Source organism: Capsicum annuum, chromosome 10, assembly GCF_002878395.1.
Source record: "Capsicum annuum cultivar UCD-10X-F1 chromosome 10, UCD10Xv1.1, whole genome shotgun sequence".
Lineage (NCBI taxonomy): Eukaryota > Viridiplantae > Streptophyta > Magnoliopsida > Solanales > Solanaceae > Capsicum > Capsicum annuum.
The window spans coordinates 176,567,212-176,583,532 of NC_061120.1; the positions used below are offsets into that span (position 1 = coordinate 176,567,212).

The following is a 16,321-nucleotide window of genomic DNA, read 5'->3' on the forward strand; positions in this document are numbered from 1 at the left end:
AATTAGTTTCATAAACCACAATCACTGTACGACTATTTATATGAATGAGCTAATGTTTTTATCCATGTGTCACTGTTAGATTCTTTCACCATTATTTACCAATTCAATAAAAGATTAATTAAAGAAATCAAGAAATAAAAGCATTTCTGGCAATGAGTTGGAAAAACTGAAACTTGGAAGATAATCCACCATCTTCATTTTTGATACTATTTTTTTTGCTTTCTCGCGAACTCTTTTCACTCCTCCAGATATCCCGTGCCAAATGTCCAAGATATTTCTAAAGAAATTAAAAAAAAGGCGAGAACAGCACTTGTTCTTGACTGCAGTTGGAGGTCAATAACATATATTACAGTGAGCATAACACTATTGAGGCATATCCAAATCTTGTTGCATGTAATGTTTTAAGTCCTGATACATGCTACCATTATTTGCTTAAAACATAGGTTACAGGACACTGGCTCTCATTAACAAAAACCAAAAGTTAGTGAAATAATTCAGAACGACAAGGTTTTGTATCACCATAATCCGATAATAGCGCTTGTTTCAGCATCCAACCAAAGAAGAAACCAACTAATTATTAAACATGAATCTTTGTTATCAATTGATAAAGTACAGATTGGCTTAATACTGCGTCTGGAACTTCTTCACATTCAGTGAACTCAATACAACTATCAAATGTTGCCTTCTCCAACTAACATACATCTTTCGGTCAAAAAGAATTAATCCACTTCACTTAAAAATTTAGTCCAGTGCCAGAAGGCATGATCCGCCTCTCGTTACCATGTGATTTGTAACTTCCAAAGCACCAAAGTGAGACTTTCGGTTGAGATTAAAATGCAGAACCGCTGTTCTTTGTCTTTCCGAGCAATATGTCTTTTGCTTCATTGATTTTTGAAGCAAGGTAGTGGCTACCTCCTGCATCTGGATGGTTGGCTACCATCACCTTCCTATGTGCCTCCCTCACTTTATCTGCTGGAGTGCTTTCCCTGTTGAAATTGATGCCAACGATATCAATACAATAGAAAAGAAGATAAATCATCCAGCAAATATTTAGTGGACGGAAATGATACATGCAGGGGCAGATCTAGGGAGGGGGAGGGTGTTCACACCCGAACCTCCTCAGCAAAAAATTACCCCGTATATGTAAAGTAATTTTTTTATTTTTCATGTACAAATAAAGATTTTGAAGCCCTTGAACACAACAGTAGAGGTTGGCTTAATGATTTAGGAGCTGAAAATTCACCTTGAGGTTTCAAATTCAAATTCCAGGCACTATATTTTTATTTTTAAAACCCCTTTGGTGGAAATCCTAGATCCGCGATTGGATATACCTTTCCACTTTAACAACTATGCTATATACTACCTACAATCAACCAAATCACACGCTTAAAAAGGAGCAGGGAGGGGAGGAAGAAGGAGGGAGTAAAGCATACTAGACAAAGATAGGGAAAACAAACCTAAGGGATGATGGAAAACAAATCAAATAGTATGTTATTTGCCCATACACTCTACTAAAAGTGGCATTCGACTCGAAAAGACTAATCCACCTCATGTCACAAATCATCTCCTCATACATAACACAATATATAATATAGCCTTCTAGGAAAAGATGAAATATTACTTCTTATAAGATCTAGGAAAGGGAGTACGCAATGACGGCTTTTACTTTTTGTCCCCTTAACCTCAAAGAGAGCCCTAAACGTTTTCAGTGCAAAAGATCAAAACCTAATGCCAGCATACTCTTTTGACTTGTCCCAAAATAATAGCTTTTTCCTTGGCTAGGATGTCAAACTAATCTCAATCTTGCAGAACATTTGAAAAAGAAAATTCCAAGAACAAAACAGGGAAATAAAGAACCACCATAGTTATGCAGTAGACCAGCTACACCTACCAGATATTTTTCAAAAGATTTTAGTTAATCCTCCAAACAGGCCGCTCTTGTAGATCAATTGTGATCTGACATCTCTACCTTATCCTGATCTCAACGTTTCAAGAATGCATTAGTACGGCTAGTCTAATAGTTATGGTTAACAATGGGGGTGTGTTAGAAGGCTAGAGTATGTATGGTTTAAAAAGATGCAAAACTATTGCAATAACGACACCCTCAATCTCAAACAAGTTAGAGATCGACTATACGAATCATAGATATTAGATACATAATTATTACGGGATAAAACCAGATGAAATATTATAACTAAACAACTGAAATGTTACTGCAATAGAGAAAAACATCACATCATATTAAAAGTTAAAGTTCATCAACTTAAAATAGTTGAAGATGTAAGAGTTGTATAAAATAATAACATTATTGAAACATAGTGCCAACATTTCGGGACATGACATTCCATATAAAAAGAAAGTCATATAAATTGGATCAACTGAGTACTGCAACAGCTTTCCTAACCAAAATGACTTTTAAGTTTTAACAAAGTCTATAGAGTAACAAATACAGTTATCAGAATGGTAAATATGATTGTGCAAAGCAAAGTACTAAGTCCCAATTTATGTGAAACACTTTTCTCTTTTAGTTTGTCATAAAAACTGATACCTTTCTAAATAAAAGCATTTAAACATTACACTTTTCATTTTACCCTAGTAAAATGATTTATAGCCACACAAATATCTATGACTTGTTGTAGACCACAAGTTCCAAAATTTTTTTATTTCTTTCTTAAGTTCCATGCCCAATCAAGTCCATCACTTAAATTGAAATGGAGTAGATACATGTCCAAAGTCCAATAACGGAAACTTATTTTCATCAAAATCTGCTTTACTTCGAATTTGCTTTTAAGTGACTTGTATTGATGTGTCTCTAGTTAAAATAAATAGTCATTGTCTAGTTGCTTGGACAATGTTCGATATATGTGTAGATCTAAAGGTCAGATCCCTCATGATCTAAATTTATAAGATTCGGAGGGTACGAATACAGGTGTAGGGATGCGACTAAAAATAATTCAAATATCTTAAAATAGAATTATATGTCTAAACTATGAGATGTTATGTGGACAACTTACAAAGGTATTATGAGAAAAAAATATTGATCAAGAGGAGAATCCCAAAAGGTGATATAACAAAAAGGATTTACATAGAAATTTTTATATACAAGGTACTCCATTTTCTTCAAATTCACCTTACCTTTGGTTTTGATTTGAGAAATCATTGTATCTGTCCTGAATTTCTCCATTGGTTTTGGTCAAAGTACCCAAAATTGGTTGACCAAATCCAGTACGGATTCCACGAGCATATCCACACCCATGTCGTGTCGACATGGGTGCGACACCAAAAGAGATGAGTCCAAGCAACTTAAGGTCATTATTCTAAGATTAATGTAGTAAATTAGAATGAACCAGATGGTCAGCACGAACATGCAACAAGAAAATAATAAATGTGCAAAATCTCCAATGAAAAACTTATTTTCACCATAATTTGTACCATTCAGCAAGGAACACATTGAAGCTACTCTTTTTATATCCATAATATACTGGTCAGGTTAAGCCTCAAGTATTCCACTGAATACCTGCTACCCCCTCCACCAACACAAATACCGGATAACACTGGTCAGTAATACTTAGGCAGATAGGAAGATGTGACCTAATATTTTTGTCCCTTCCGGGATTTGAAGCCTAGCCTCAAGATTTGCACCCACTCCATTGGTCACTTAGTCATAGCCTCTGGTACAACATTGACGGCACACTTCTCTTAATACTATACATATTCATCATTTATGTTATTTCTTATAGCTGCAATAATATTATGTGGGCACATCGACATTAATGCACATAACCATCAAAACGACAATAAATCTCCCAATCTACACAAATAATGAGTGTCTTCACATTTTTAAAACATTCTGTGATTAAGCAATGGCAATCCCACCAAACCTTAAACAAGAATGATAAAACGCACCTGACTCCAAGAATAAGAGCTGCTTCCCTCCTCGTCATTTTAGGCTGAAAACCTCCTTCGTAAAATTTTCGCATTCTTGCAGTGGGTGGTCTGGCCTTGAATGCTTGCCAAGCCTGGATGCCATACCTTCCAGCCAATGCTGCAGCAGCAACACTCAGTCCTGCTATCAATGGTGTGGCCTGATGCACAAGTTGGAAATAAGTATGATATTAATTCTTAAATATTTTTTTTTTAAAATTAAAAAAAAATCATAGCAAATTTAATGAAACAATATTAGAAGAAGAAAGCAGCCTGTTAACACAATTACTACTGCTTGTGTTTAAAAAATATTGAATTGGAACCACACCACACAGAAATCCAAGGGCAGCACTGCTCGACACTTGGAAGATAAAATTTAATCACTCTATCCTTCTCCACTTAAATACTAGGCTTTATATGCGGCAAGATTCAAACTCATGACATGCACCTAACCACACTTCCCACCTCTCTCTATCCTCTCCCTCTCCACCCTCTCTTTCTCCTGCTTAAATTTATGTAATACATATGACATATACAAATAGATAAAGCAAAATATTTAGGAATAAAATATGGAAAAAACAATGAGTACCGGAAGGGAGACCAAAAAGAATGTGGAACTACATGAAAGTGAGGAAAAGAATGGAATCTAAACACTAAAATGTGAAATTGAATGTGAATCCTCGTTCCAAAGGCAAGATCATAGACCAAGTAAAGCAATTTTAACAACAAATAGCAAGTTTCTTGAAAATGATGCAAGTGCAGCACCTAGTTAAATAAGTGGATAATTTAAAACAAAAGGGATAATACACATCCAACAACAAAAATGAGCATGAATATGGTGCTATCCAACTTCAGTATGCCCGTGTGAAAATCAGAGCCCTCCTGTCTATTTCCCACCAGTGAGGGCCTTTCTCCGTCCCCTCCATCCCCCACTCTAGGAACTTGTCTATTCCATTTTGTTAGAACACTCCAATGATTCCACCAAGAAGACTGGAGAAAAGGTTACCTCGAATAGAAAGGGAAAAAAATTTCTCTAAAACAAACCGAACCGAAACATGAAACTTGCAGAAACTTCAAATGTCTCTTGCTTAGGTTTGGGAGCAATACTAGAGATTCAACAATCAGATAATAAAGATATTTTATACAGACAGCAGCTAAAAGAGGCTAAAAGGTGCGGACTTGCGAGTAAAGGGCAACTTGGTGCATTAAAGCTACCGTTGTGCGCAGAAGGGTCTATTGCACGCAGCCTTACCTTGCATTTCTGCCAGAGACTGTTTCCACGGCAAAACCCATGACCTCCTTGTAACATAGTAACAACTTTACCAGTTCCTCCAAGGCTCTCCTTCAAGTGCGGACTTGGGAGTGAACAACAATAACTACAACTCAATCCAAGCTAGCTAGGATTCTAATAACTTAATCCAAGTTCACAAGTTAATGTACTTTCTGAGATTTGTATCTATATAGTTGGCATAACCTTTCACCCATAGATTCCCCTGAGAACTTTCTGAACTTTGTTAGCTCCCTGGTACTAGTGTAGCCTTTTGTTTTTGAGCTAATGTACTTCTGTCTTTCTCTAACTTTTGTACTATTCTGCATCTTCTTGATGCCAGTAATGCAATTTCTTATTACTTCATCAAAAAAAGGGCAACTTGGTGCATTAAAGCTACTGTTGTGGGCAGAAAATTTCTGCCAGAGGCTGTTTCCACGGCTAAACCCATGACCTCCTTGTAACATAGTAACAACTTTACCAGTTACTCCAAGGCTCCCCTTCAAGTGCGGACTTGGGAGTGAACAACAATAACTACTACTCAATCCAAGCTAGCTAGGATTCTAATAACTTAATCCAAGTTCACAAGTTAAAATCAGAACTTTGGCTAAATAAAAAGCAAATCTTCAAACTTCATAAAAACAAATACTCCCTCCGTTTCAATTTGTTTGCCTTACTTTTCTTTTTAGTCCATTTCAAAAAGAGCTTCTCTTTCCTTATTTCCTTAAACAACTCTTAATCCGAACTTTCTGCACGGCATGTTCAATAAGATAAGACTAAAGACCATTTTGATACATTTTATACGTATATCTTTAGTTTAAGACCTCAAAAGATTCAAAAGTCTTCTTTACTTAATCTCCATTATCAAGTTAAAACTAAACAAACAAATTGAAACACAGTGAGTAGTAATTAAGGAGAAGAAAGAAGCAAACAATAACAGGTACAAGAAAAATTATAATAGGACAATTACAAAGATTAAAAAAATACCATTTTCTGCAGAAGCTTGTTCTTTGATCAAAGATGAATTCAGAAGAAAGAAGAACTCATAGCTTTTCTCGAAATTTGAGCTTTTTCGGATTTTGCTGTTAGGGTTTTCCGTCTGAAGGCAACGAAAGGGAAGAAGAGAAAATGAGAAATGAGAAATGGTGAGAACAAGGCAAGAAGAAAATATTCTGGAACGATGGGTTTGGGCCTAACCAAACTGAGCCAATTTCAATTGGCCTTTTTTTGGGCCACTACTTACTTGGGGGTAGTGCTGATTTGAAGCTGAGTTATGGATGGGAAAAAAAATTAAATGGAAAACTATATAGAGTTGTATATCTAAGATTTAAATTATAAAAAATAATAATACTTTAATAAAATCTCACTGTGTAACAATAATAGCATTATTTTAAAAGTGGTCCCCTATTTTTACCGCTTTAGAGAAGTTACCTCCCCTTTTCACGCTTTTCTCCTTCTTTTTCCTTTATTTTATTTTTGGCTAAATACATATACAGGCCCCTCAACTATTCGACTTTTTTCGTATAGACATCTCAATTAGGCCAGGTACCTATTGAACCCTTTACTCCTTCACAAAACATTTCAATTGAGCACAATTGCTGACATGGCGTGGTGTATGTAACACACTCTCCAAATGGAAAGTGAGAAGCCATAATTAATTAAAAAAAAAAATTAAACATACAAAATCCAACCAATTAAAAAAGATATATTAAAGAAATAAAAAGAAAAAAAAAGCATTATCTTCTTCTCCATAACTCACCATTTTCCATTTTTTTACATACAAAAAATAGCATCATCTTCTTCTCTATAACTCACCATTTTTCATTTTTTTACATACAAAGAATTCCTTCGCAACACCACACAGACAATTACACACACATACTCCCCCAATTTTCATGAATTGACCGTGAACGATATCACAAATCGGAGAAACCCAGCGTGAACAGTAAAAAAGAGGTGAACATTGACGGCCGAAAAATAGTTGAATTGGTGAAGAATGAATTTGAAAAAAATATTTCAACATCGATTGAATTTCAACCAACCAAAAATTTTAATTTCTTTCTCCTTACGTTGCTATTGAATTTCAAATAGAAAAAAAAATAAAGATAAGTGAAAGAAGTGCTTTAATGATGGAAAAAAAAGAAATTTTTTTTTAGAGATAAGTGAAAGAAGAAGATGTCATTTTTTTTATTGCTTTTTTTATGCTAAAAAATGAAGAAAGAAGTGTTTGAAAGGAAAAAAAGGAAGAAGATATCATTTTTTTTCTGTACTTATCTGTGCTCAAAGATGGAGAAAGAGGTGTTTGAAAGGAAAGAAGAAGAAGATACCATTTTTTTTATTTATTTGTGCTAAAAAGTGGAGAACTATTTTTTTTCTTTTACTTGTCTGCTCAAAAATGGAGAAAGTAACGTTTGGAAGGGAAGAGGAGGGGTTAGGGGGAGAAGATGTAATACCCGTGCTTTTTCTTAACTTGAAAATCATCTCAAGGATGTTAGAACTTGCTTTGAAATAAGAATTCATTCTTATACACGTGGTATTTGCATAATTTTCACTTCCTATCATATGGAAAATTGAATAAACTTTCCATCGATATATAATTCGCCCAAATCCGACACCCGGACGAAGAGTTTGAGCCTTTTTAGTGAGACAGTGTTTGACCTGAGCCTTCAGCGCGTCACGGAGATGCTCAAATGAAAATTGTCAAATTCCAGTGTTGCTCCGCGATACTGGTGCGTCGCGCCAAACTTTTAGGCCGTAGACAAGGTGGCAACGCGATAGCTCCGCGTCGCACCACCGTGCAGTTTTCCATTTGTCAATTTCCAGTTAGAAATGGCGCGATAAGGCCGTGTCACGCCAAGGGCCCAATTTGGGAAATTTTACTGAAAATTAAATTACGTGTCCAGGGTTAAAAGGGTCAATTTACCCCCTCCCCCCCATATAAGCTTCCAAATACGGGATTTAGCCCTTATTCATCCAAAATATTGATATTTTTCTCAAAAACTCTCAAGAACTCAAGCTAGGGTTTTCATAGAAGGTCCAATTTCAAGAAGGTTTCACCATCAATCTTTACGAAATCACGAACTAAGGTATGCATAGTATTCATTCATGGACTCCTTTCATTCATGAAATCCAAGAATCTTTTTTAACTACAAGTTATGGATTTTCTTCATGTTTCCATGCTTTGTATGTTCTCTTTCATGTTGATAAATGAGGAATTGATTTCTATTCCATGATTTAATGATAAATTCCATGTGGGTTGATCAGTATAGATAAAGATTTATGAAATCTCATGACTAAAACCTTGTATGATGGAATTGGAATTGAAGCATGATGTTTAATTATTGTATAATGTGCTTTACATGTACTATGCCTATAATATGTTTGATTAAATGCCTAGATGAAGGAAAATTATCTAACTAGCATGATATCATGAAATCCCCATGTATGTACTAGTTTATGCCTATTACATGTTTGATGAAAGGCTCCTATGAATGTAGTATATATTATGATGTTAGTCAAGTCTTCAAGTAAATCATGCTATGTCAGTTTCTTTCTATCGAGTCCTGGGGGTACTTGTACCCGAAATATTAGATGTGTGCCTAGAGCCATGTCATGTTTTTTTCACGATACTACCAGTCAAGCTATGAACTCTTAAACTTCAGATAGTCTTATGACCCAGGAAAAATATCCATGATCTCATGACTCAGTCAGTTGCCAGATATCAATAGTATTTCGTCAGCCACAGAAATTCAGTAAACAGTTCATACTCAGTTCAGTTTAGTAAATCATATTCATTGTCCATTCAGATGGAAGCAGGAATTAGCACCGAATGAACCCAAGGATGGGGACTCACTTGTTATACGAGGGTGTGATCCCTATAAGCAATCCTTGCATTCCAGAATTATGTAGCCAGCATAGGTTGAGACATCTTAGCCTACTATATGAGGGTAGATGAGGTGACTTAACTTGTTATGTAAGGTTTCTCACCGTTCTCGTTTGATTTACCTAATATATGAAGGTTACTCACATGTTGTCCTTACCAGTGGCGCAGTATTGACACCCTTCCAATCAGGGCATAGATTGGACCCCAGCTCAGCTATTATAGCACATTTGGGGCATGTCGGTTAGATACTAGTTCCCATAGTTTCATGTTACAGAATCAAGACTGCCAGATACAGTCAATCAGTCTAGTAATAGAACTCAGATAGTTCTTCAGATTTCAGGACTGTTAGATACAGTTAACTCAGATACAGTACGGAACTCAGATAGTTCCATCAAATTCAGGACTGTAAGCTACAGTTACCCACGTTATCAGTTATACTCAGATACAGTCACCCATGTTATCAGCATTATTCAGATATAGTCCTTCATATTATCAGTCATATCAGTTACTAGTATGTCACGTTATCAATATATAGACTCAGAAATCACGAAATCACGTTGTCAGTTACAGTTACATATTTATTCATGTATTCTTACATTCATGTTAGACAGTCAGTTAGCATTACTCATGCATGTGAACCATTGCATATAGCCTACCTCACATGTATACTCGGTACATATGTACTGAAACATTTGCACTATGGTGCTTTCTTTTTATGTTACATCATAGGTTCAGAGATACGAGTTCCAAATCAACAGTAGATTTTAGTTTCAGCAGTCAGAGTGGAAGTGAGTCCTCATCCTTCGAGGACATAATGATTTTCTATTATCTCATTGATTAGCTTATTTGTTGGAGTTAGTTAGGGACATGTCCCATCTACTCCTTGTTTTGATGAAAATTTTAACTTATTAAGAGTCGCCACTTAAACTCTGGCTGAACATACGCATCAATAATGCTTCATTTTTCCCTACCCCCACCATTTGATCACAATACCTTCTTAGATGGGCCATTGGATTTTCGGTGCCATCAAACACTTCAAATTTAGGGACCTTATACCCTTTTAGTAGATCTATTCCAGGGTGAACACATAAATTATCATACCTTAAACCGTCGTGGTCCCTCACTCCATGAGATTCTTTGATCCTCATGATCTCTTCATTCATAGCTAGCAACTTTATTTCATGCTCGATCCTCCACTCTTTCTCCTTCTCCTCGTAATGGTCCATCTCGAGATTAGGAAGGGGATTATAGATATCAGGGGATATGATGACATAAAGAGGATTTGGAAAGGAGACTTGATTTTACGGATAAAACGAAGTAGGTTGGTAGGTGGGGCGGACATTATGACAATTAGAAAGGTTTTGTGGAATTTGAGAGTGGTTTAGTGAAATCGGAGAAAAATTCTGTGGATTTGGAAATGAATTTGGTGGATTCGGGAATAGATTTGATAAATTTTGTGGGTTTGGGAGTGAATCTTATGGATTTGGGAATGAATTTTCTTGATTTGAAATGTGTTATGGGGATTCGGGAATGGATTCGGAGATGGGTTTTGTGGGGTTAGAGATGGATTTTGTGGATGGTAGGCATCTGGGTTATTTTCGCGATTGGTGTTTTGGACAAATAGAGGAGCGAAGACGGATGATATGTTATTTGGATGATTCTCGAGAATAGGTGTACTGAGGGGAGAAATTTGGAGTGGAGTCCCATGTCCTCCTGGAGCGGGGGAATTGACGGTGATGACCAGGTTAGCCAAAGCTTGAGTGCGATTTATTTCCTCATGAAGCATTTCTAATTTTCTTGCGAGTTCGCAATTATCTCACTCTATTCTACTATGACATTGTCCCTGATGGTCAATGTGTTTTTTTTCATCATTTTCAGTCATTATTGAATGACGGTCAGAGGATGGGATTTTATGTACTTTTGACCGGGTGAAGTAGGGATGTTCTGCCAGCTTATATCAACATGGAGTAGTTTCTATTATCTGTAAAGTAAAACAACTCAAAGACAGATGTGTTAGTTTCCGTATGTGATAAGTAATGCAAAATATTTGACAAGAAATAACCACGTAGAGTTCCTTGAGTCATAGCCAAATTCATCCATAGGAGCATAGCGGATAAACTTTTCTTTGATCCAAACAAACACACATAAGCACATAAGACAATTATATTACAGAAAAACATTATAATAATGCGTATCCTAACTGGGGTGACCCTTTTTGAACCAAGGGTTCAGGCCTAACGATTTTAAAGTAAATATATGCTTCCCAAAAGTCAATCCACTATCCCCCAACTTATATAGACATGAAAAGGGCATACATGCTTACAAACGATAACAAAAGAGGGATACAATCTTTAGAAAAAAAGGGAAATAACATGAAAAAAGATAAATTCCCTCGCAGGGGATAGAAAATGCTAATTCCTAAGTGTTTCTTCTATCAGTCTTCGCCTTCTTAGCTTCGTCCATTTCTTATATTGGTGACGTTTGTAAACTGTGCCTTAGATGCAACCTCCCAAATCGATCAATTTCTTGCTTGAGTTGCTTCAATTCTTCTTACAAAAGTAAGCAAATCAAGCTTTTTCCTAACCCCCAAAGGATAATGAATTGAATTAGACAGGCATATATTTTCTTTAACATATAAATATGGTTCTTCTATAATTGACTCGGGGTCAATAGACGCAGGGCAAGTTTTTTAATGAACCCAATACCCACTCAGGTATTGAGTCGTCCTAGGCTCATGCCTAAAATAAGGTTTTGGTTTCGTTCTATCCTAGGTGTCAAGAGTGGGTTTAAACACCGATTCTCAAGCGGACAACTTGAGTTTAAAAATACGAACAGCCATCAGACAACTCACGTGCTAATAAGCCATTCATATTTCCAACACATTATTGGAATTGAACAATAGAAGCCGGGACATCCACGAAACCTCAAAACAGTTTAAATAATGTAAGAATATGCCATGAAATGCGATAGTTAAAACTTTACAGAATTGAAACATATAAACACATAAACAGTTAATCAAAAGACGAGACCAAATATTTGGCTAGAACCTAATTCGAAAATCCCCAGCAGAGTCGCCATTTCTGTTTTGACGAAAATTTTGACTTATTAAGAGTCGCCACTTAATTTTGAAAAGGAATTAAAAAACCTTTATAAAAGTTACTTCAAACGATTCAAAACAGGAAAATCATTTTAAATTAGAGATTCTAGATAAGCGGTTCCTATTAACATTTTAGGAAGGTGTTAGGCACCTAAAACGTCCGCTAATTTACGATTATCCGGACTATTTGAAAATCGTCTTTTGACTAAATTCAAAAAGATTAATTTATTGAAAAGTAATTGATTAGAAAAAAGTTCTTGCAAAATCAATTTTTTAGTAACTTTAGTTAGGTGTTTAACTAGGTTCGCAAAGAAGCGCGTAAACAAGTAAACGAAAAGAAAAGAGGAAAAAGCGGGGAAGTAGTGATTTAGGCTTTTAAGCCCAAACCATCGACCCTGTCTTAATCTAGTTAGGTTTTCAACCCATTTCCACCTGTCCTAATTCTATGTTTTCGAGCCCTTTTTGGCTCGAGTTTCCACTTCACCTGTATTAAATACAATTTTGGCTTTGAGGCCCAAATGAATAACTAAACAAATAAGGAAATAAATACGACAACAATAAATAAATAACGACAACAAATAAAGAAATAGAAATGAGGCTCGGGGCTCGTCGTCGCTTCAAGAATGGGACTTTAACCCGTTCTTCTTCTTTTGACTCCTTGTATACAGCTATCATGCGACTGGATTTCAGACTTAGTCTTCCGAAATTGACTCGGGATTATTGGGCCTCAATGGCCCACAGTAGATGTACAGAGGAAAAGAAGTCCATGTAGGTCTCGAACGTATCCACATGCAAAAGAAGAGTGAAATAATTAACATACGTCCTAAGGTTAATATTTAAGCAAGTATTAAATTATCAAGTGTAATAAAACATGCAAAACCAGTTTAACAACGTAACTTCTCATTAGGTAACATACGTGGAAACCAACAATAATAATAACGACGACAAATCTAACATATTCCCATGAAGTGAAGTCCGGGGAGGGTAAAATATGCACAATCTGTACCATTATCTCAAATATGAGGTAGGGAGGATGTTCCCGATAGACCTCGACTAGAAATAGGACAATCTAAGATAAGGAATAATTACAGTACGAATAACCGAAGAACATGATGTAATAGAGATAAGCAAATTCAAAACAATTAAAATTAACATCATAAGATACAAACCTAACCCAATACTCTATGAATATTTACCTAAACTGATTACTAATAGCGAAACAGTCCAACAGATAAGAATAAGCACTATAGAATACTCTTTAGCAGTTTTACATTAAATCTAATTCGATCTATTATAAAATAAGCTAAACAAACTATCAATAAGCAAATAAAACTTCAGACAAATTGGAATTAGCAAAAGAGCTCTTATAGCAGCCTCATGGATGTATACATTTTTTATTTTTTTATTAAATCTACAAGTGAAATAAACTAGAAAGAGCGTCATAGTATACTCTTATAGCAATACCTAAAACACAAATTTCAAGTTTTACAGTAAATCTAAGGTACTAGAGTTACTAGGAGGCTAGAAATGAATTCATACGTCCTACTGAAAATCATTTAAATAAATTAATGACTTTGAACAAATCCTTATCATCTCTTTAACGAGTCACGCAGAATCACAAGTTAAGAAATTCACTCACAGACCAAAGACAATCAGAGCATGGTGGTATACGACGAAAATTAAATAGGGGTAAACAAAACAATCCAGACAACTTCTTCAAGACTTTAACATAGAAAAACAGCTATTGATTTTAGTCAATGTTGTTATACTAAGCCTTTCCTTTCCTAATATATGAAACTGAAACTAAAAAAAATAGATGATCAAGCGTCCTTAATGAATTAATTTACCAATATTTGCTATTACATATCAGAAGACTCTCTAAAATATGCCCAATGTCATACAACGCTCGAAGAAAAGTAAGAACCACTCATGACATACCACCAAGGTCGTGAACACAAACTAAATGACTAAAGTTCAGCGAATCAGATTAACCTGATCAGTTTTTGAAAAATGATATAGTATGTCTAGCATGAAAACTAACCTTGCAGTGATTTCAAAGGTAGACACGAAACTACGATTTTTGATTTAACAGACTCAACTACAGACATAGTGGTTAAAAAAAAACAAAAGTCTCACCACGACACATATTGAAGCACATAGATGAACCATATAGAGGGAAAACAGAAAAAAACTTCGCAAATATCCTGAAAACGAGATTAGAACATGCCAACAGCAGAAATACAAAAATGAGAGTTCGAAGGAGCGACAATCAAAAATACAGAATCTATACAGAGTCGGCATGGTAGCATGAACTTCAATTCAGTGAAAACAACATAAACACAATTATCGTCTATTAATTCCTACGGCCGTTAAAGCCATCTACAGCTACTTCCAGCAAAATAACACTAAAAGTTACATCAGAAGGGGATGAAGCAGAGGAACGAAAGATGATAAACGATAGTAGAAATCGAGAAAGGTGTTTACCTCCTTTGGAGCAGTAAAACAGGACGTCGAACTGACACCGAGATCTCGACCACCACCAGAACCACTGACGGAGAGCGTAGATACTCCTTTCGGACTTGGACGACTCCCCTTTTAACAATCTTACAGAGAAATTACTGGATTTGCTAGCAAGAACCTTTTCCCTCCCCTTTTTCTTCTCTTGTTTTTTTCTTTCGAATAAGACTTGACGACCTCAAAGAATTTTTCCTCCTTAGTTTTTTCAAACCCAGAAGAGAAAGAAGAGACTCCTCTCCCAAAAAAAAAATCCCCAATTTTCTAATCCCAAAACAGTGACTCTGAAATTTTTGAAACCCTAATTGAGAACCCTCGAGCCCAAAAATCCCCCTCTTTCCAGTGAACCAATAGGTCCTTATATAGGGGACGAATTCGGAGGGTCCTCTAGGGATTTCAAAAAGGGGGGGAAGAAATTCAAAAATCCACTTGGATAAGGCTACCCTTCTCATAGATCATACTCATTTCGTTGCTTTATTCAGTGGAATTCAAGATTCGTGGACCAATCCCATTTGCGTAAAACGAAATTCCCTCCCAAGACCAATGAAAACCAGCCACATACGTACGAAATTGTACCAATGATCCCGAGATTCACGAAATTTGGACGTTGGGGTGAGCAAGCTCACCCATTTCTAGAAGCTTCGAGGTTTTCCTCGTCGTACTATCGCGTGGAACGCGTGAAGAAGGATAGGGTCGGGTTGAAGCTGGGTTGGTTCAAACCGAATTTGGGTCAGCGTTGATGGGTTCGAAGTTGGTCGATGTTGTCGTTTGGTTGTACGTTGAATATTTGGTTGTTGTCGTTTATGGTGGTGGTGTCGTGTATATTGGTACCTGTTTGTACGCATAAGAGGAGAAGGAGAATTAGGGGTTGGGCCGGGTTGGTGGCTGGAGTGGTTGGGCCGTTGAGGCTGTTGATGTTATTGGTGAAGGGAAATGGGCCGGAGGGATTTGAATATTTTTGGATAGAATTAAGATTTTAGTAATGTAGAGATTTAGGCTATTTATCAAATAGCCAATGGATGAAAATTTAGACAATCATATTTAAATTTTAGCCTAATTTAAATTAAATTGACCCATTACATTGCAATTATGGTCAAATTAATTTCAATTAAGGTCTAATTTAATAAGTTGACTAAATTAAATCGAAATTCAATACGAATTAACACCTTGTTTAATCCCGAGCTTCTTGATTTAATAAAATCAAATGCATATTTATCCAAAAAAATTATTTTTGAGAATAAATTATATCTAGATCAAGATTTTAATTATTATTTTTCGAAATGATCCTTAATTAAAATATGATATTTCATAGAGTAAATATCTAAGTAATCAAATCATACAATATTGTATATTTGAACAGGATAATATATAATTGCTATTTAAGATGACAAAATTACGTACAAATATATTTTTGAAAAAATTTTATTCGAATGAAATAAATATTTCGATTTTATTAAGAATCGAAGAAACTCAAGTTTAAATTTAGTTGTGGAGGGCAAAAATTAGGTGTCAACACTCCTTATTCAGATTCTTCAGATAGTAGAGGCTTTCAGACTAGATGCAGACTAGATACAGATAATCATTTTTTAGACTTTAGTTTTGTTTTGGGAATTCTATTACCCCACACAGATGTTAC

General features: G+C 35.6%; 1 protein-coding gene across 1 annotated transcript; it reads right to left on the reverse strand.

The window, feature by feature from the left end:
• Positions 1-490: 490 nt before the first annotated feature.
• LOC107843358 (mitochondrial import inner membrane translocase subunit TIM14-1) lies at positions 491-6,432 on the reverse strand. Its single transcript, XM_016687601.2, has 3 exons — positions 6,179-6,432; positions 3,907-4,085; positions 491-986 (listed from the first exon to the last, which is right to left on the reverse strand). Exons 1-3 carry the CDS (start codon positions 6,179-6,181, stop codon positions 830-832), a joined length of 339 nt encoding a protein of 112 aa, XP_016543087.1. The 5' UTR covers positions 6,182-6,432; the 3' UTR covers positions 491-829.
• Positions 6,433-16,321: the final 9,889 nt, after the last annotated feature.